This window comes from Phascolarctos cinereus, unplaced genomic scaffold, assembly GCF_003287225.1.
Source record: "Phascolarctos cinereus isolate Bilbo 61053 unplaced genomic scaffold, phaCin_HiC Scaffold_3;HRSCAF=262, whole genome shotgun sequence".
In the NCBI taxonomy this organism is placed as follows: Eukaryota; Metazoa; Chordata; class Mammalia; order Diprotodontia; family Phascolarctidae; genus Phascolarctos; species Phascolarctos cinereus.
In genome coordinates this window covers 56,052,292-56,072,604 of record NW_027555736.1, presented here as the reverse complement: position 1 = coordinate 56,072,604, position 20,313 = coordinate 56,052,292, and the positions used below count along the sequence as shown (strand labels likewise).

The window sequence follows — 20,313 nt, the reverse complement described above, 5'->3', positions numbered from 1 at the left end:
GAAGGTGCAGCATACACAGACACAGACAGACAGACAGACAGACAGACACACACCCCTACAGATCTTTTTTGCTGTTTAATTCACTAGACATAGAAGAGAGACCTAAGATTTTGTCTCTCCATCCCTCCTGAAGTCAATAGACAAAGAGAAATTGGGGTTTTTCTCTAAAAACTATTGCCTAGGTACAAGATAGAATTATTGACATCCTCATTAGAAATGTTGAGAGGCATCAGGGCATAGTGAATGAAGAGCTGGCTAGTCTAAAGCCAGGGAGGTCTGTGTTCAGGACCTGTCTCTGACATATGTCACATAGTTGGGCAAGTTGCATAGCAGGTGTCTGACCATGGAGGTATATAATTATTTGGAGTTCTTGGGAATAATTTGAGGGGTTATTATATTAACAGGTATTTATTAAGAGCCTACTATATGCTAGGCACTGCATTAAGTACTGGGGATAGAAGCACAAAGACTGATAGAATTCCTCCTGAAAAGGAATTCACATCCTAGTAGGGGAAGTGGCGCACAGATATTTGTGTATGTATGTATATGTGTATATGTGTGTGTAATAAAATAAATAAAATATATATGAAATTGTAAAATACTTAAATTCAAGACAGTTTTGGAGGGAAGACATTGGCAGCTGAGATCAGCAAAGGCTTCATGTAGAAAGTGGTCTTTCAGCTAGGTCTTTAAGTAGAAGAAGTAGAGATGAGGAGGGAGTGCAGTCCAGGTATATAGGATGGCCCAGAGAGACCTCTGAGACAGTAAATGGAATGCCATGTGTGAGGGATGAAGAGAGGTCAGTTTGGCTCAATCAAAGAGTTTGCAGATGGTTGGAAAGATAGACTAAGGCCAGCTTGTGAGGGCTTTAAAAGCTAATCCTAACTAATGTTTATGGTGTGCATTAGAGTTTGCAAAGCATTTTGCCTGTGTTATATCATTGAATCATATAACACCTAAATACGTAACATATAATTTGATATTTAGATGGATCTATGAGCTTAGGGGCAGTTAGGTGCTGCAGTAGATAGAGCCATGAATGTGGAATCAGGAAGACTCATATTCCTGAGTTCAAATCTGGCCTCAGACACTTACTAGCTGTGTGACACTGGGCAAGTCACTTAACCCTGTTTGCCTCAGTTTCCTCATCTGTAAAAGGAAATGGCAACCCACTCCAACATCTTTGCCAAGAAAACCCCAAATGGGATTGGGAAGAGTTGGACATGACTAATAAAAGACTTAGAAACAACATGAGCTTATCTTTGTGTACGGTTTCCAGTGGGACTGATGTAATTGATTCAGGACTTCTCATCCTGCATACTTCTTGCTCATGTCTTTTCATAAATTCCCTGTAGATGCTCTATCCAACATGCTAGAGGAATTAGTCTGGTTGTTTCAATAGTTTTTGTAGGTGTTAGCCACATTATTGAGATCATACTGTGTTGAACTATCGAATATGGTTAACTTGTTCAGTACAGTACTCACAATTGCTAATCACTTATTGTCCCTTGTCCTTGCTACCTTTTTAATATTATGAGTTCTTAATTATATCTTTTGTATCTCTTTTCACACGTAAGTCATTGTGAGTAATGAGCTATACCCTACTTGTATGTATCTGCCATAAATCCTTCAGTAGCTCTGTGGATTCCTTGAAATCTGGATTTTTCTGAAATGGGAGTATTCAATAATTGGCAGTCACATCTTACCCCAGAAACGCATATTATTGGAGGAGGGTCTTTAAGGCTGTTGTTTGCTCTACCAAGGCAAATAAAGACAATGGTTTCTTCTATTCTTTACATGTCTTGTTCAGTTGTGTGACTGTGAAGGTTTAGTATCATGAAAAATACTGTTTCCTTTGCATGTGTTCATCAAAGATATGACCCATCCACAAATACATTATCTTAATAAATGTTATAGAGATGAGATCTATGGATCAGAAGTTGCTAATGGTTTTCTAGTTACTTTTTTTGGTAGTAATACCATCTGTAATCTTTTCGGTTCATTTAGAATTCTTTGAGAAATCTTGGACCCTAATCACTCAGTGACTTTAAAAATGTATCTCCATCACATATGTCGTCTATGTGCATTTTGTCAAGTTCAGTCATTATTCCAAGCTTTTTCTTCCTCAGTATCATAGACATCTCTTCTGACAGGATATTAAGTAAGGAAGTGGAAGGGTCCAAATGTGGTAGCTACCTTATCACTGAGGCCAAAAATAAATTATTACAGGGGCAGCTAGGTGGCGCAGTGGAGAGAACACCGGCCCTGAAGTCAGGGGACCTGAGTTCAAATCCAGCCTCAGACTTGACACTTACTAGCTGTGTGACCCTGGGCAAGTCACTTAACCCCAATTGCCTAAAAGCAAAAACAAACAAACAAACAAACAAACAAACAAACAAACAATTAAATGAATGAATGAATAAATGAATACAGAAAACCCTGAAAATTCTCTATATATTTGTTCTTATTTCAGTTTAATCTACCAATACTTTCATCTGGCCTAGATGTACCTCTTATTAGACTTTCTGCCTGCTCTCTTTTTCTTTCTTTGACAGGTAGCATGGTGTAATGGTTAGAGGGCTGGACTTGGAGTCATAGTACAAAAGTAGAGAATGAATAGATCCATGGGGCTGACACTCTCATGTAAACAGATAATTAACCTGGTATTGGGTCTGTTTCATTAGATGTAACACTGTGTATTTAAGGGTATTAGAGGTGGAAATCTGGCACTCAAAATAGAAATCAGGTCTAATAATAGAGATCTGGGAGTCATTTGCATAGCTGTGGTAGTTAAAGACCTGGAAATGAATGTGCTTTTTAAGATAAAGAATATAGATAAAGAATAAGCTCCTTGAGGGCAGGGATGGTTCCTTATTGGCTTTGGTATCCTCAATGCCTTGTTTGTTATAGACACTTAATAAATGCTTGTTGAATAAATGAAAGAAGAAGGAACCCAGGATAAAACCTTGGGAAAAATCCACTTTGATGGACTGAAGAGAAGATGGAACAAGGGCAAAGGGGACTGAGAAAGGAGGATGGACAAAGGAATGTGGAATAGAAGCCATGCCCATACATATAACCCTTTGGGGGTGGGGGACATAAAATAAGGACTTGATGAATATGGAAGCATATTTGAATGAGAAGGTGCTGTTATTTTTGTTGTCATTTCAGTCATGTTGGACTCTTTATGAGCCATTTGGGTCTTTCTTGGCAAATATACTGGAGTGGTTTGCCATTTTCTTCTCCAGCTCATTTTACAGATGAGGAAACAGGTAAATAGGGTTAAGTGACTTGCCCAGGGTCACTCAGCTAATAAGTGCTGAGGCAAGATTTGAACTGAGGAACATGAGTCTTCCTGACTTGAGGCCCAGCATTCTATCCATTATGGTGCCACCTAGCTGCCAAATAAGAAATCCTTGTTCATTTCTATCTATAGGAATCAAATGTATCCTATGTCTGTTCCCTATTGGGTTTATTATAAAGAACCAGAGTACCTATTCACAGCTTCCGTAAATGGGCAGTGAGGTAGCACAGTGGATAAAGTACTAGACCTAGAGTCAGGAAGACCTAAGTTCAAATGTGACCTCAGACACTTACTAGATGTGACCTTGGGCAAGTCACTTAATCCCTGTTTGACTCTGTTTCCTCAACCATAAAATGGGAACAATAAAAGCACCCACCTCTGAGAGTCTTTGTGAGGATCAAATGAAGTAACAATTGTAAATCACTTAGCACAGTGCTAGGCAAATAATAAGCACTATATAACCCTTTCTATTTTTATTAAATGGTGAAACAGTTAGAAGAAGAGTGGAAACTTTGTTGTCATCATCACTTTCCATATTTAAACATATCTTTTTTTTTATGAAAAACAAACTTTTTATAAGACAGCACCCTTGGAGTTCTAAATATATCCCTATCCTTTTTTTAAATGGATGTTTCCATATCAATGGCTTATATTAATTAAAAATGTGAGCGTCTGATTTTTTTTTTTTTAGCTCCTAGCCATCTTATCCTAAAGGCAACCTGGTATCTCAGTGTACTTACTTTATCATCTCCTTTGGTTCTGAGATTCAGCTTGACATTCCAAGTTTCCTTTGGCTAAATGAAAGTAGGTTGAAGAGGTTGGTCTCAGTTAGGAGTTGAGGGCATCCTTAAAGCTGTCTGCCCTCTCTGTGGAAGCCTGTGTGGTGCAGCCTCTGCAGCAGCCACAAATCACATCTTTGCATTTGGACACGTTGATTTTATTGTGCAGTGGAAGGTGCAAAATCTACAGCAGGTTTCCTTGTCTAATTTGTGTCAGCAAGTAATCTTTCTAGTCCAAAGGGCCGATGTAATGGTGAGAACAATTTATTTCCCTCTGGGTAGGTAGAAACAGTTGGGCTCGGTTTCTTAAGAGCCTTTGTTCAGGAACATCTGTGTTGAAACTACTGTAGTTAACAGATGATGTTGGCAGTAAAAAAAAAAAGGAGAAAAGAAAAAAGAAAGCTTTGTATAATGGCGTTGTCAAATTTGGTAGAACTCTACTTAATAATTATCAAGAAACTGATCTAACTTGTTATTACAACAGTTTTATTGCAGATTGCCAGTTTAAGACCTTTTTGTGACAAGTGACATTTTTCTAAAAACTCTTTTCTCTTCCCCTGTAATTATTTTACAACCAACCACAACTCTTTGGACATACTGGGAAATGTCATTTGGAAGAAAAAAAAAAGCAGGAATCAAAGGCTGCCAATCTGCCAGTGTAATCATGAAGCCAAATTTCTGCCTAATGTTACTACCCCACTCCCCATACAATGGTGGTGACATGGATGGAGGAGGGAAAACCATGAAATCAGAGAAGTGGAAGGAACTTCAGAACATGATGAGTCCAAACTAGACCTGATTAGGAACCTTCCTCTACAATATGTCTGATAAATGGCCATCTAGCTTTCGCATGATGACCTCCAGTGAGGCGAAACACCCTGCTTTTTAAGACAGTCCATTTTACTTTTGAGTTGCTCAAATTATTAAGATCTTCCTCCTATCAAGCCCAAATACCCCCCTTTGTAACTTTTACTTACTGCTTCTGATTCTTCCATTTGGAACCAAACAGAACAAATGTGTTGTATCATCTAAGGGATTCAAATACTTAAAGACACTTATCACATCCTAAGTATTTTCTTCTTTGGGATAGACCTTCCCAGTTCCTTTAACCAATCCCAGGACAAGTCCTTCACTACTCTGGTCTCCTGAATTCATTTCAACTTCTCAATGGTTTTTTTCAAAATGTGGCTTCCAGAGCAGAGTACAATACTGCTGATGTGGTCCAGCCAGGACGAAATACAACCATGCTATTAACTCTTTGGTCTAACCTCTGTATGCCATGACTCTCACAATGCAGCCTGTTTCCATTAGATTTCTTAGCTGCCATTTCCCACCATGGAGTTACTTTGAGATTGTAATACATTAAAACTGGAGTCCCACAAAATTTGCAGCCCCAGATTGTTTTGAGATGAACCTCTGTCTAGCTACACTCCTCCCATATTTTACTTATAAAATTGATTGAGTCCAAGTATAAAACTTATCCTTATCCCTACAAAATTTCATTTTACTAAATTCAGCCCAATGTTCTAGGCTTTAAAAAATCCTAACTCTGTCATCCAGTTATCCTGCCTAGATTTGTGCCAACTGCAAATTAGATGTGTGTCATTTATGACTTTATCCAAGTCACTGATGAAAATGTTACAGAGCACAGGGCTGAGCATAGATTTCTGGGCCACTATACTAAAAATGTCTCTCCAAGTTAACATTAAACAATGAATGACTTCTCTTTGAGTCTGGTCATTCAATCACTTCTGAATCCTTGTAATTTATATTATTGCCTAGCTTACTTCTCATCACCTTTTCCATAATAATATCATGAAAGACTATAAAATTTATCTACTAGAGGCCAATGAATGTTTCCTAACACCTAGTATACTTCCAGGTATATAGTAGGGGCTTAATAAATGCTTTGCTGAAAATCAACATAAACTGCATTTACCATATTCCCCTGACTTCCTAATTTTGGAAACCATAATAAAAGGAAATGAGGTTGGTATGGAATGGCCTGTTCTTGATAAAGTGAGCAATGTTAGTTTTTTGTAGTAGCCCCAATCTTTTTCATATGTTCACTAAAAACTCTTTTTAAAAGTAACAATAGATAATATGGAAATATGGTAGGTATGAGTGTACATGTATAACCTATATTAAATTGATTTCTGTCTCAGGGACGGGGCAAGGAGGGAGAGAGAGAGAATTTGGAACACAAAATTTTAAAAAACAAATGTTAAAAATTGCTTTTACCTGTAATTAAGAAAAATATGATTTAAAAAACAATAGAGCACTGGGTTTGGAAGACCTGAGTTCAAATCTGGACTCAGATATTTACTTGAGGCATGACCCTGGGCAAGTTATTTAACCTCTGTTTGCCTTGGTTTGCTCAACTGTAAAATGGAGAAAATTATAACACCTACCTCACAAGATTGTTGTGGGGATCCAGTGAGATAACATATATTTTTAAAAGTACTTGGGAGATTGACCCATTTAGGGAAACTTACTCTTTAAAGGGAGAGAAACAGTGAGGTACAATATGTTGAGTCAAACTTTAACCGGGGGGCCAGTCTTAGAAACCCTGGAAGAAGATGCTTGAGGCAAATCTAGCAACAAAAGTGTTCTGGGCTTTCTTCTCTCCTTCCTCTCTATTTTTCTTGACGATCTCATCAGTTCCTGTAGATTCAGTGATCATCTCTATGTAGATGATTCTCAGATCTACTTGTCCAGCCCTAATCTGTCTTCTGACCTCTAGCCTTCTATTTTTTACTGCCTAGTGAACATCTCAAACTGGATGTCTCATAGACATCTTAAACTGAACTTATCTTTCCTCCCAAAACCTTCACACTTCCTAACTTCCTTATCATTGTCAAGGGTACCACCATCTCCCCAGTCAGTCAGTAAGTCAGAAGTTCCTACTATGTGCCAGGCTCTGGGGCAATGAAAGGCAAAAGACAGTCCTTGTCTTCAAGCGACTCAGTCTAATAGGGGAGAGTATGTGAGCAGCTATGCACAAATCAAATATATACAGTCACCCAAACTCTCCAAGTAAGTGTCCTCCCCACCTTGTCATTCCTTTTTATCCCCTCCCCCCATATCCAATTAGTTGTTAGGACCTGTCATTTCTACCTTTGTAACCTTATCTCCTATACTACCCCTCTTCTATCATCTGAGATCACCACCACCCTGGTGCAGACCCTCATCCCCTCCCTCCTGGCCTATTGTAGTAATCTGCTGGGTGGTCTCCTTACCTTAGGTCTTCCTCTCCACTCCAGTCCCTTCTCCACTCATCTGTCAAATTGATCTTCCTTAACTACTGGTCTGACTGTGTCATTCTCTTATTCAAAATACTCTCCTTGCTTCCTATTCCCTCCAGGATCAAATATATAATCCTCTATTTGGCTTTTAAAGCCCTTCATCATCTGACTCCTTCCCACATTTCCAGTCTTCTTAAACCTTACTTTTGTCATGTACCCTGAAATCCAATGACCCTGGACTCCATGCTGTTCCTCAACCCCAAGACTCCATCCCTTGACTCCAGGCATTTTCACCAGCTCCATACCTAGAACCTTCTTCTTCTTTGTCTCTTTCCCCTCCTGGCTTCCTTGGCTTCCCTCAAATCTCAGCTAAAATCTCACCTTCTGCAAGAAGCCTTTTCCAGAACTCTTTATTCTCAATGCCTGTCCTCTGAAATTATCACCAATTTGTTCTGTATATCTTGTTTGAACATAGCTGTTTACATATTGTTGTATCCATTTGACTTGCAGCTCCCTGACAGAAGGGACTGGGTTTTTTTTGCCTTTCTTTATATTCCTAGCACTCAGCACAGTGCCTCACATACATTAGGGACTTAATAAGTGCTTATTGACTAACTATGTAGTGTTCTAAAGTATCCTCTACCCACCTCTTTCACTCAGCCAAAATATTACCTCTCTCCCATCTTTCAAGCAACTGCTAAAATTCTTCCTTCTCAATGTTCATTTCTTGAACTAATTAGGTAGAAGAAGACAGCTTCTTCCAAATCTACTCGGTCCTAATGTACACCCTTCTTTCACTGATTCTCCCAATATAATTCATTCATCCTTTATTTATATGCAAACCCAACAGCCATCTGGTTTGACTGATTTTTATCTTAATTGTCTATCATTTTTATTCTTGTCAGTCTATCCTAGATTCATTCTTCATAAAGAGCAGGGGTCATTTCTAACTCACCCAGTCTAGTGCTTATCAGAGCGCCAGGTACAGACATTAAAGGATAGGAATGATTTTTGTAGAAATCATAGCTAACCCAGTAATCACTGGGTTGTGGGAAACTGGAGGGATTATCTTTTTTAGGAGCTATACAAGGTGTCCCAAAAGTCCTTAAGCAACAACTTAAAGCTGCCGTAAGATTTTTGGGACACCTGTATAAAGCTGAGGTAAAGGGATTCTGCCCAGGGCTAATGGGATATACTAATGTCATTTTCTCAGTCCTGAGCTTAAGCTTCATTGTTTTAGCTACTCTCATCATGTATTTCCTACTGGTGGCACCCCCACTAGCTCTTCCCACCTCCTTTAGAACCCCAAGGAGAAGATACAGGCATTTAGAAAAGTGCCCTTAATTATTTCTGGCAGGATCCCCAAAGGAAACCATGGGGCAATTCAATCTTATTTGGTTAGCCACAGGTTTTCAAGTAAATAGTGATCTGGAGCTCTGCTGAGTTCTGAGCATTCTGAGTTTTCATTCCTAACTGAAATCCCAAGGAGTTATTCCTTCAATGGGCTTCCCTGGGGAAATAAATAATGCCTTGTTTCCCAGAATCCTGTTTGACATAGTTATCTATACACAGAGTTTCTCGTTGACTTGAATGTGTGTGTGTGCATTGGATTGTATGAAACTGAGTCAAATATTTCAATGGGGAGGAAAAAGGGGTCCCTTCAGAACTGACAATGGCAATTTAGAAAGTGAAACTTATCTCCTTTGTGGGGGATGAAAGGAGAGATAATATGAGAGGGAAGAAAGGGTGAGTCTCCTATAGTAGGATTCTCAGTTTACAATCCATTTTCATACTTCTGCCAAAATAATCTTCCTAAAAGCACAGTTGGACCATGTCACTCCACTGGCTCCCTATTACCTTGGCTTGGCACTTAGACAGACTCCTCCCTTTCCAGGCTGCAGCCTACTTTTCCAGACTTATTGCATTGAGATTCCTTTCTTTCTCATAGTCTACATTCCAGCCAAACTGTTGTACTTATTGAGAGCAGGGACTTTTAGTATGGTACCTGGCGCACAAATAAGTGGTTAATAAAATACTTGTCAACTGACTGTTTCCCCAATGTATTACTCTGTTTACCACCTCCATGCCTTTGAATAGGCTGTCCCAGAATGCATTCCTTTTTGTACCTTTTCCTTTTAGAAATACTAGCTTCTCGCAAGGCTTAACACATGTTCCATCTTCTAAGGAAAACTTTTCCTACTTCCCTTTGTTGTTAGTAGCCTTACTCTCCTGCCTTAAATTTGCATGTTTGCATCCCCCAAAAGAATGTAATAACCTTGTGGGCAGGTACTGCTTTTTGTTTTGTGTTTCTGATCCCTAGCACTGTCTTGCATATAGAGATGCTTAATAAAAAATGGTCAGACTAGATTGATTTGGTAGGAAGGGAAACCATAGAAATAGAATAGCTATCCTGTAATTCAGTAAAATATCACTAAGTAGATTTGCTGTTCAGGGATTATAATTATATTACTCCCAGCATATTATAATATTATATTACATATTATTAATAACATGTAATATACAACTATAATTATATTACTCCCAGCATATTATAATATTATATTACATATTATTAATAACATGTAATATACAACATATAATTATACAATATTATTAACATTATATAATAATATAATAAATTATATATAATAATATATTATAATATAATATATAATAAAAATACATATATATATAAATATAATTACTCACAGAGAGAGGTAGGAGACATAGAGGGACCAATTGGACTAGAAGCCAATCAATCTGGTTTCTAGCCTTGGCTCTTCAGCTAACTACATTCATAGTTTTGAGTAAATCACAACTTTTCTGGGACTCAGTTTCTCAGTTTCCTCGTTTTCAAAATTAGAAGGTTGGACCAAATGAATATAATGTCTCTTTCATTCATTCATTCATTCATTCACTTATTTGTTTATTTGTTTATTTGCTCATTCATTCATTCATTTATTTGTTTGTTTATTTATTTATGGCCATTGGGGTTAAGTGACTTGCCCAGGGTCACACAGCTAGTTCAGTGTCAAACGTTTGGTCTGAGGCCACATTTGAACTCAGATCCTCCTGACTTCAGGGCAGGTGCTTTATCAACTGCACCACCTAGCTGCCCCTTATAATGTCTCTTTTAGGTCTAAATGTGTGGCCATTTGTTCTGTAAAAAGAGCATTGGGACAGATGATCTCTAAGGCTCCTGGTAGGTATGAGCAGGCTGTCCCTTATAATTAACATGGAGCTTTGAAGAAGAACAGAATGAAGAGATGTCATTAGGGAAGATATGATAGGGCTGTCATATGACAAAGATGACAGGTAACAGGCAGAAAGTCAGTAGGTTCTACTGGTACTTTCATAATGGCAGGAGAAAATGAGGAAGTGTTCTAGCGCATTGGGTGGACATCCTGTGTTGAACTTATGGTTGGTCAGAGGGACAAGAGTAACACAGGATAGGCAGGCTTATCAAGAAGGGCTATCAACCTGGCAGTTTTCCCACTTCCAGATCAGGTGAAGTTTCCTTTGTTGAGTCAAATTAAGCTGTAGGCTCTGCTCCTTTCCATGAATTCTAAGTTTTGGTTTTCAGCAAACTGCTCTCAGAACCCAAAGACTTTGGTTTTCACTGGAGGAGCATCCAGTTCACAGATCTATTTGAGAATCTGATAATTTTTTTTCCTTTTAAAATAATTTTATACATGTATAGAGAGCCATCCTTAGAGTTAGAAGCTCTGTGTTCAGGTTTTGCATCTGACATATTTGGTTATGTAAGTTAATCCCACAGTACAACTCCCAAACCTTCAGATATAGATTTATTGTAAGGGAAGTAATTGGAAAATATTAAAGATATACAAATATATTTATTATGTATGTATCACACACACACACACACACATACACACAATTTAGCTTCTCTTACTAGGTTTGCAAGAGGGCCATGTCTATGTGGACATGGTACAAGCTTTCTGATGGGCAAAAACCCAGGACCACCTGGGATGGGAAATAGCAGCTCCTTACCACCCCACACAAGCATATAGCTACCTTACCAACACATTTAATGTGAGTAGTATGTTGCCACAAGGAAGGATAGCTCTTATTCATAATTTGCTTTTAATTTTAAGATCACATTTCTTCACAACAACCTTCTCAGGTTGGGAATGCAAATATTACTGTCTCCATTCTACAGATGAAGAAACTGAAGTCAGAGGTGATATGAGTTTTCTGAAATCATGAAATTGGTAAATTTCAGAGCCAAGATGGAACCCAGGTCTCCTGTCTCCAGATCTAATTTCTTTTTCTCCTGCACCATGTTGCCTCATGTTTAAGCCAGATATAAATGGAGGAAAGTTGAAGTGAGAAGTAGCATTCCATTGGGATACTTTCAATCAATCAATAAGCACTTATTAAGCTCTTACTGTGTACCAAACACTGTGCTAAGTTCTGGGAATATGAAAAAAGGCACAAATATGATCCATGCCCTCAAGGAGCTCCAATTCTAATGGGGAAGACAATGTGCAAACAGATATCTGTGTTTATATAAGATATGTATGAAGTAAATATAGTCTCAGAGGGAAGGCAGTAGTAGTGAGGGAATCAGGAACAGCTTTGGTACAAGGTAGGGTCTGAGCTAGGGCAGCTGGGTGGCACAGTGGGGAGAGTGGAGTGTTTAGAGTCAGGAAGACTCATCTTGTTGAGTTCAAATCTGGCTTCAGACATTTACTAGCTGTGTGACGCTGGGCAAGTCACCTAACCCTGTTTGTCTCAGTTTCCTCATTTGTAAAATGAACTGGAGAAGGAAATGGCAAACCACTTTTACATCTTTGCCAAGAAAACTCCAAATGAGGTCACAAAGAGTCAGGCATGACTAAAAAAAATGACTGAACAACAGCAGGATTTGAGCTGAGTCTTGAAGGAGGTCAGTGAAGCCAGGAAGAACTTTCTGAGAATGGGGGACAGACAGTGAAAGGACATGAAGCCAAGAGATGAAGTGTTGAGTTTAAGAAACAGCCAGAAGATCAGTGTTGCTGGATATTACAATACACAGAGGGGAGTAGAGTATTAGAAGATTCAAGTAGGAAGGGATCAGGTCATGAATGGCTTTAAAAGCCAAGTGGAACATTGTACATTTGATCTTGGAGGTAATAGGGAACCATTGGATTTTATTGAGCCGGGGACAGATATGGTCAGATCTGACTTTTCAGAGAACCAAGCATTTATGCTTTGACTCCATGGGGAGGATCATATATACTCTGGCCCCTTGATAAAAGGCATACAGTCAGTAGGAACTATCCCTTGAACTTCATAAGTAAGGAAAGGGAAGGATTTCTTCTCTCCTCTCTCTCCCCAGCAACACATCTATGGTGATTATTCTCCTCACTCCCTAAGAGTAAATCCAATGGAGAGTTGGCATTGGCTGCATCCCAACAAAAAGTCCAGATCCAAAGAGACTCTAAGTTGTCTCTCCTCTCTTCTTATGGCCTATGGAGAAGGAGGATCACACTTGCCTAGTTGCCAGTCCTTTTTATCATAACTACACACCTTCCCCTCCAGGGTCCCAGGAGATCAGTCAAAACCCTCTGGCAATGCATTCTTTTGAGCAAGGGGCCAGAAATCATGTTTTGCTCTTCATGGAACCAAAGCACCCATTCCTAGCTCTGTGAGGATCACTCCAGTCCTAGCTCTGGCTATGTAAACATAACCAGTGTTTTGTGTGTGTGTGTGTGTGTGTGTGTGTGTGTGTGTGTGTGTGTGTGTGTGTTTGGTAGCAGAGAAGGGATGTCAGGTGACTGACATGGTAAAATCAAAATAGCTGACCACCAAAGCTGAGACCAAGCCTCCATCCATTCATCAATTTACAAGTGTTAATTCAATGACTGTGGTACATCCAGTTTGGTGCTGGGAACTGGGAAGAATTCTAAAGTAGTATGAAACATTGACCTTGACCTCAAAGCATTTATAAGCTAGTTAGGAAAATAAAACCTATACATGTGAAGCAGTGGCCATTCAAAGAAGGGATATAATCTAGAATTGCACGGTCTAGATTAGGAGTGTTGACAGGGTCAGGACGTTGGTGAAATCTAGAGTCATTAGAGGGAGACTACATAGACCTTGAAGGAGAAGTAGAGAGGACACAGGAAACTATTCCACATGGGGGCAAGAGCATGAGGGAAAGGCATGGACCCGTGCCATGGCCAGATGCCTTCAGGACTGTTCTGACCTCTCAGCTTGTGAGCTCCTATGGAATCCTGAGTGGCAGGGCCATGCTGGGCACTTACATCCGGCTAAGTATTATTATCATCATTCCATGTGTGCTGGGGTCGGCTCTGAGCGACAATTGGAGCCATTTACACAGAAGCCTGGAACAGGATCCAAATCACAGGTCCACCTGCTCCAAACACCTCACTCCCCCCGCACTTAACATTTTAGTACAAAATGAAGTGACTAATGGATCTGGCCCAGTGTAAATCCCCAGACAGAATCCCAGCTTGGGCTCTGTGTCTAGACATGCAGTACCAAGGGCAATTTGTGCTTCCAATATCCAGTGCCTTATCAGCTTGCAGGAAAGCAGGTTTGATGGAGTGATAGGGGAAAGATAATGCACCCATGTACACACACACACACACACACACACACACACACACACACACACACGCACCTCCTACACAGGATGACTGGGGAATGAGGATGCTCCTTGATAATGTTTGCATTAGTAAATGGAAAGATCTTAACAGTGTTGTTATATGGCTCTAATCATTCAGAGGGACTGACCTGAAGGTTTCTTTCTTCTTGCAGACTATGCTTCGTGAAGCTAAAGCTCTTAATGATAGCCATCGAGTACAAGTCCGCCAACCGAGAGAGCCGGTAAGCTGCTCGGACTCTGGGGCTGTCACCGATGATGGTGAACATGTATGCCCAGACTGCTCGGACCGCTCTTGCCCAAATGGGCTTTGTTTTTCTTTGAAGCCTGATGCAGCCTATTCTGATATATTCCAGAACACATTTATTGAACTCTACTAATGCCACTCTTCTTCCCCAACCTATTTCCTTATAATTAATAAACTCTGGACAGAGGGGTAGATTGAGCACTGGCTCTGGATTCCAAGGATATGGGTTCAAATCCTGCCTTCAGTGCTTACAACCTATGTGTCAGAAAAATCACTTTACTTCCTCTTATGTGATTACATGACCTTCAATGGCCCTCCAAGTCCTACATGTATGATCTTCTTTGCCATGACTTCCCAAAGAATATAAAACACCCCCTTACTCCAAGTTCTTTTAGGGGAGAGAATAGCAAATATTGAAGATCTCTGCCCAGTTATAAGTGACTCAGCCTTCCTACCCTAAAGCTAAACACCCCTGGCAAGCCTTCTTCTGTCCCCGATCTCTTTTAATGGGAAGGGACGCACACATTCTACCTCTAGGAAACAGCAGATGGGCTCCGGGCTCTTCTGCAGCAGGCAGGGGGCAGAGTGGTTATGGGAGAGATCTGCTCTCTTGATATCCAAATTACAAGCAGCCTATTGTGTGCCATATGCGCTTCTCCCGGTACAGCCTGAATCCAGGTGGCAGAATATCAGTTTCATGTAAATTAGCCAGGAGAGCTGCACTCAAAGTCAGGCGGCTCTCTTTATTTATTTATTTTGCTCTTAATTATGTGCAAATCAGACTGATGGGGGGAATAGGTCTGGCTGGGATAGATAACACCCAAGTCAATATATGATTCGGTGCAGGGGGAGAGCATGACACACTGGCTTGTCTCTATTATATTGAAGACATATTAAGCTAACAATCTGTGCCATGGAAATGGCATTGTGTGCTGGAGAAATAATATAGATGTTTCTCTGGTTCCCTGACCTTTCTCAACAGTTTTTGGAAGAATCAGAACACAAATGGCCAAGATTCTAGGGCTTTTGTCCAATGGGACGGTGCTCATTATTTCCTTGCCAGCACTCACCTACCTTTTTGTAGAAAGTCTGGTTGCTCCTCAGCAGGAAGGGGATTCACAGTATGGCCCATTCTGAACTGCTGAGCAGGACAGACCGCAAAGTATAAGTCAATCCCTCTTCCCCACCAGAACATTTGTTGGGATTTCCTAGAAGGGCATTTCAGTTCCAAGAATTGTTTGGACTCATGATGGTGTCATCTGATTAACAAGTTTTCATTCTCTGGATAAATGGCCTAGTTATGTCAAGTTACCAAATGCAGAGTCCGTTTCTCTGTGCTGGAAAACACTGGATTGGAAAGTGGTCAATCCACATGTTTTTGGTTGTCTTTACCATCTGATCAGATTGCATTTCAGGGCTGATCTGATCAATTGTTATGGTGGGTTTTTTTTTTTTAATCCAAATCAACCAAAAATGGTAGATTTGGGGGCCAAATGTAGAATTGGCCTTGGCCTTTTTTTTTTTCCTAGACTGGCAAAGTGAAGCATGATTATTTGCAAAAATGAAATGATTGATGTCACCCTGCACACAGGTTGAATCATTTCCAGACTTAAAAATGCATTTGGCCATTATTTCACAAGGAGTTCCCTGTATTCATATAGAAAACATTATCCTTTCTAGCATTTTTGCAAATGACATTCTTCACATTACCAACTTTTTCACCTGTCAAGTGGGTAAATCTTTGTGTAAATTTCTGGTGTTATCTCCCTCCCACTTCTCTGCACTCTTCAGAAAAGTGAAATGTGAAATGCTGTCCATCACCCTGAGCACTGTTTCTGTACTAATTTTTTGGCTATAAGTTGCATCCTGTGCCCTGGCTAGTCAGTTCACAAATATGTACATTTGGTCACAAGGGGTCAAAACTACCTCTGATGGCTTGAGGCAGGCAAATTATCCCTCCTGGAAAAAACCACTCAGACCTTGACTTCCTAATAGTTTGGTCAGTGGACACAATACTTATGAGAGAAGAATAATAAAGTATTTATTATTACTTCCTGGAGACTAGTTTTCCTGAATGGACCTTCATATTTATTCCCCAATTGGAAATGTTTTCAACAAAGACGTCTTTTTTTTTTTCAGTGAACAAATAGCCTTATTTTTGGAAAAGTAGGGGAAAACTTGTTCCGTTTTGTTTTTGCTTTCTGTACACAACAACAGCCTTTAATTCTCAAATGTGACTTGGTCTCAACTATGGAAGTACTTCCTCTCTTAAGGAAAAGGTATGCTTAGGAGAAGGGAATGTGGATCAGTGCATCTGAAAATGGAGGCATTCATCAGCACACATTAGCCATAGAGGATGTGCAAAGCTATAAATTAAAATAACTCCTGATAATGTTTTTCTTTTCCTTTTAATTAACCCTTGCTCTAATGAGACATTAAGATTGAAAAGTTGCTTTCCTCCACTTTTGTGCCTTCACGTTTACCCCATGTTAATTCCTTTGTTTCTCCTCATTCCTTCCCCACCCCCATCTCCCCGTCTCCCAACTTAGCATCGTTCCATATTTATTTGTCCTTATTCTTGGCAAGACTGCTTATTTTTGTATCATATTCTTCAAAGAATTTGAAACAAAGGTTGTGTTTTTTTTTTAAGTTTTTCTTCTGGTGTTGGTTGATTTCTTACCAAAATGTTTGATTTAAAATTTTTTTTCTTGTCATTTGCAGAAGCCGAAAGCGGTATGCACTCTTCGTTAACTTTCCTTCCAACCTCAATCCTCTACCTTCACTCCTTCTAACTCCAGGACTAACCCTTTGTCAAGAATTCAGGAAGATAACACCTACCTTTCTGTGGATATATAAATATGTGTACATATATACATATATGTATATAATCACCCTTATCTGGTGCATATATATATATATATATATGTATATATGTATATTTATATACAAGCCCCCTGGTTTCATATCTCTAAATCGATGGTAGCATTCGGTGTTCTGGTTTTATTTGTTAGTTTTTGTGGATTATGCACTAACTTCTTTGCAGGAAACCTTAAAAGGTGGGAGGGAGGGGAGCGGGAAGGAGAATAATCTGATTTTCAGTCGACACCATTGGTGTGACTGATATTTCACTTAAAAAGATTTCTTTTTCTCTTTAGCATTTTTCTGTCTGTTTTTGTATTGTGTTGATGTGTCCACCAGATTTCGTGATGCCATTTTGTCTGCATACCATATCCACATTCCCAGTGATCTCCTCTCTGTATCTTTTTTCAGAGTCTACCTTCTGTAGTATAGTCATGTCTCCCTACCCATGTAACAGAGACCAAGTCCTTGTTCTTGTTTTGCTGATACAGTTTAAAGCAATTTAAGACCTGTACAGTACTCAGTAAAGCCACAGTACTCTTCTTCCAAAGTGTCTTTGGAGAATGATTTCCGTAATTGTTTCACTGAAAGAGTGCCATTGATCACAACAAATATGTCTTTTTTTTTCTCCTTGTATGTTTGACATATTTCTGAATGTGACATCTTGAGTCTCACCATTTGACTGTGTCCTGTTTTATTGCTGTTTGGTGTTGCATGAAGCATGATCGGGAACTTTAGGTGACATTCTTTTCCCTCCTTTCTTGGTTAACCTTTTCAATCTAATTGCTTTTAACTGTCTTCTCTGTGATGATCTTGTTGAAAACATATCATTATGTCTTCCACCTAGTCATCTCCTCAAGCTTCATCTTCCTCACAGTTTGTGTGCTCCGTCTTATATTTATTTATGTGTGGACATGTAGGTTCATATGTTTGTCTTATCTTCTTCCTTGAGTCTCCTAATTCTGTGGTTTTGACTGGTTGTGTGGAAAAAGAGGTGGCTTCCTGTCAGTTTGGCATTAGTTGTATGACCCAACTGCAGAGAAGTTACTGCAACAAGTCGAATCTTCTAGGATGTGCAATGTTTGCACCTCTGCTGTTGGCTTTTGAGTCTTCTTAACTTGCAGTGAAGGCATGTTGTGCTGATGAAGGCATGCTTCATGTCCACAATTAGGATGGGCTTGCTCCCAGAACAAAATACCCAACATTCTCCCAATTAGAGCAAGTATTTCCATTTTAACGATTCTTTCCCTAAGAACAATTAACACACACACACACACACACACACACACACACACACACACACCCCCGTACTTCATTTTTAGAAACTATGACAAACTAAATCAATCCCTACCTATGTTACCTATACTTGGGTCACACAAACTGGGAGCAACCTTTGTTACCACATTTGCGTGTCGTTATTTGACTATGGCATGGAATGTCAACTTGTCTTCCACCTCAATCCTTTCTTTTTTTTCTTGAGTTGCAAGTAAAAGTATGTGTCCAGGTTTACAATAGAAATAACAAAGCCCAGAAGGAAGTAGTAGCTGCTAAGTGGTAACACATGATAAGCCTCAGGGAAGCCTGTAAGTTGGCTTCCCGGGACACCACTGTGTGCCCTGCCTCTTCTGTCCAGCTGCTTTCCATCCTGGAAGTAAAACTAATTCAGATAGAGTGCCAGCCTCTACTAGATGCCCCTGGCACAATGCACTGATAGGGGTTACTAGTCCTGGTAATGATTCCTCCTTGGAGACCACGAACCAACCTTAGATGGTTGCTGTTTACTTTTGCTTTTGCTCACTCCAGTTCCCATTAGTGCATGGTTGTTAATATGCATATTTCCATATACTGTAGTACTGAAGACTATATTATCATGCAGCTTGTTAGCATGTTATATTACCTGGGGGAATGGCACAATACATTTGCAAGGAGGATTATACTATAATGAAACTTACCCATCTTACATATTCAGGGTAGCTAGAAAGCTGTTTCTTTTCCTTTTTTTCCCCTTTCATTTGTACTTTTACTGAGATTTCCCCTCCCAATCATTGGCACTCCTTAAGAGCTATAGATCTGTATAATTGGTACAATTTTTAGGAATATGATTAAGAACTTTCATGGAGTTTCTCTGCTTTCATGATTAAAAAAGGCAAAATCCAGTTCCAATCTTGTCTCTATTGCTAATCTGCCTTTATTTTCACCATGTTCTTCTCTTTCACTTACCAATCAATCAGTGAATTAATAAGCATTCCTTAAGTGATAGTTCTGTTCTAGGAATTGTGAGGGATGTTACAAAGACACAAGTGATAGGGTCATTCCCCTCAATGAGATGACATTTTGTAGAGGGAGATAACGTGTGTGTGTGTACACACACACACACACGCAAATATGGAGGAAGGCATATCTGGGTATATCAAAAAATACCTCATGTAGGAGATCTGAGGTATCTGAGCTAACCTTTGAAAGAAGCTAGGGATTTCAAGTATCAGAGGTAAGGACAGTAATAACAGGCATGGTGGGGAGCCTACAAAGACATAAAGATAGCTACATATATATTACCTTCATCTTTGGCAACTTGAGGCATTCTACACTCAACTTCCAGAACAATTGTGGCTTCAAATATTCTTGGAATTCTGATAGGGCTTAAGAGGAGAACTGAAAAAGAAGTTGTTTCAGGGCCTCTTTGTACATGGTGGCCCAAAGTGATTATTATTTGTGAGGCTTTCAAGGTGAGCCGCACCTTATTTGGGAGAAGGAGGACAGGATTCTGGAGTGTTCTTACTATCTCATTAGTTCATTTTCCTTTGCTAAATGCAGCTGCTCCTGGGACAAGGCCTGACTCATGTGAACTCTAACATGATGTGTTTCAGAAATTGCTTTTTTCTAAACTGGCTCTCTATTAAGGAAATGTACCAGAAGAGAACCTGGCCCCTGGCTGAGACTATGACTCATAGTGAGGAAAAGATCAATTCAAATACAAATCTAAGACAAAAAAATGAAGATTAAATGAATGTCCTCAATAACACCTCCCTTGCTGAAGAATTAGAAGGCAGCATGGTTTGTTTGGTGTGGGAGACCCTGGACTAGGCTCACATTGGAGGGCTGAGTTCTGGTCCCTGTTTGAGAGAAACAATTGTTTTATTCTTTGTCTTCATGTGCTCCATACCTACAAGCATGTCTGCCACATAGTAAACACTTAATGGATGCTTTGATGATTGATTATGACCTTGGGTAAATCACTTACTTTTTCT

The 20,313-nt window shown here is 39.6% G+C and overlaps 1 protein-coding gene across 5 annotated transcripts in view; it reads left to right on the top strand.

The window, feature by feature from the left end:
• The window catches only part of KCNMA1 (potassium calcium-activated channel subfamily M alpha 1), a 909,315-nt gene that overhangs the window by 728,558 nt on the left and 160,444 nt on the right, over positions 1-20,313 (top strand). For all 5 annotated transcript variants that reach the window (XM_078150867.1, XM_078150865.1, XM_021006026.2 and 2 more), the window contains exon 16: positions 14,115-14,183. In XM_078150867.1, coding sequence (XP_078006993.1) covers positions 14,115-14,183 — 69 coding nt within the window. The remainder of the gene's footprint in view (positions 1-14,114; positions 14,184-20,313) is intronic.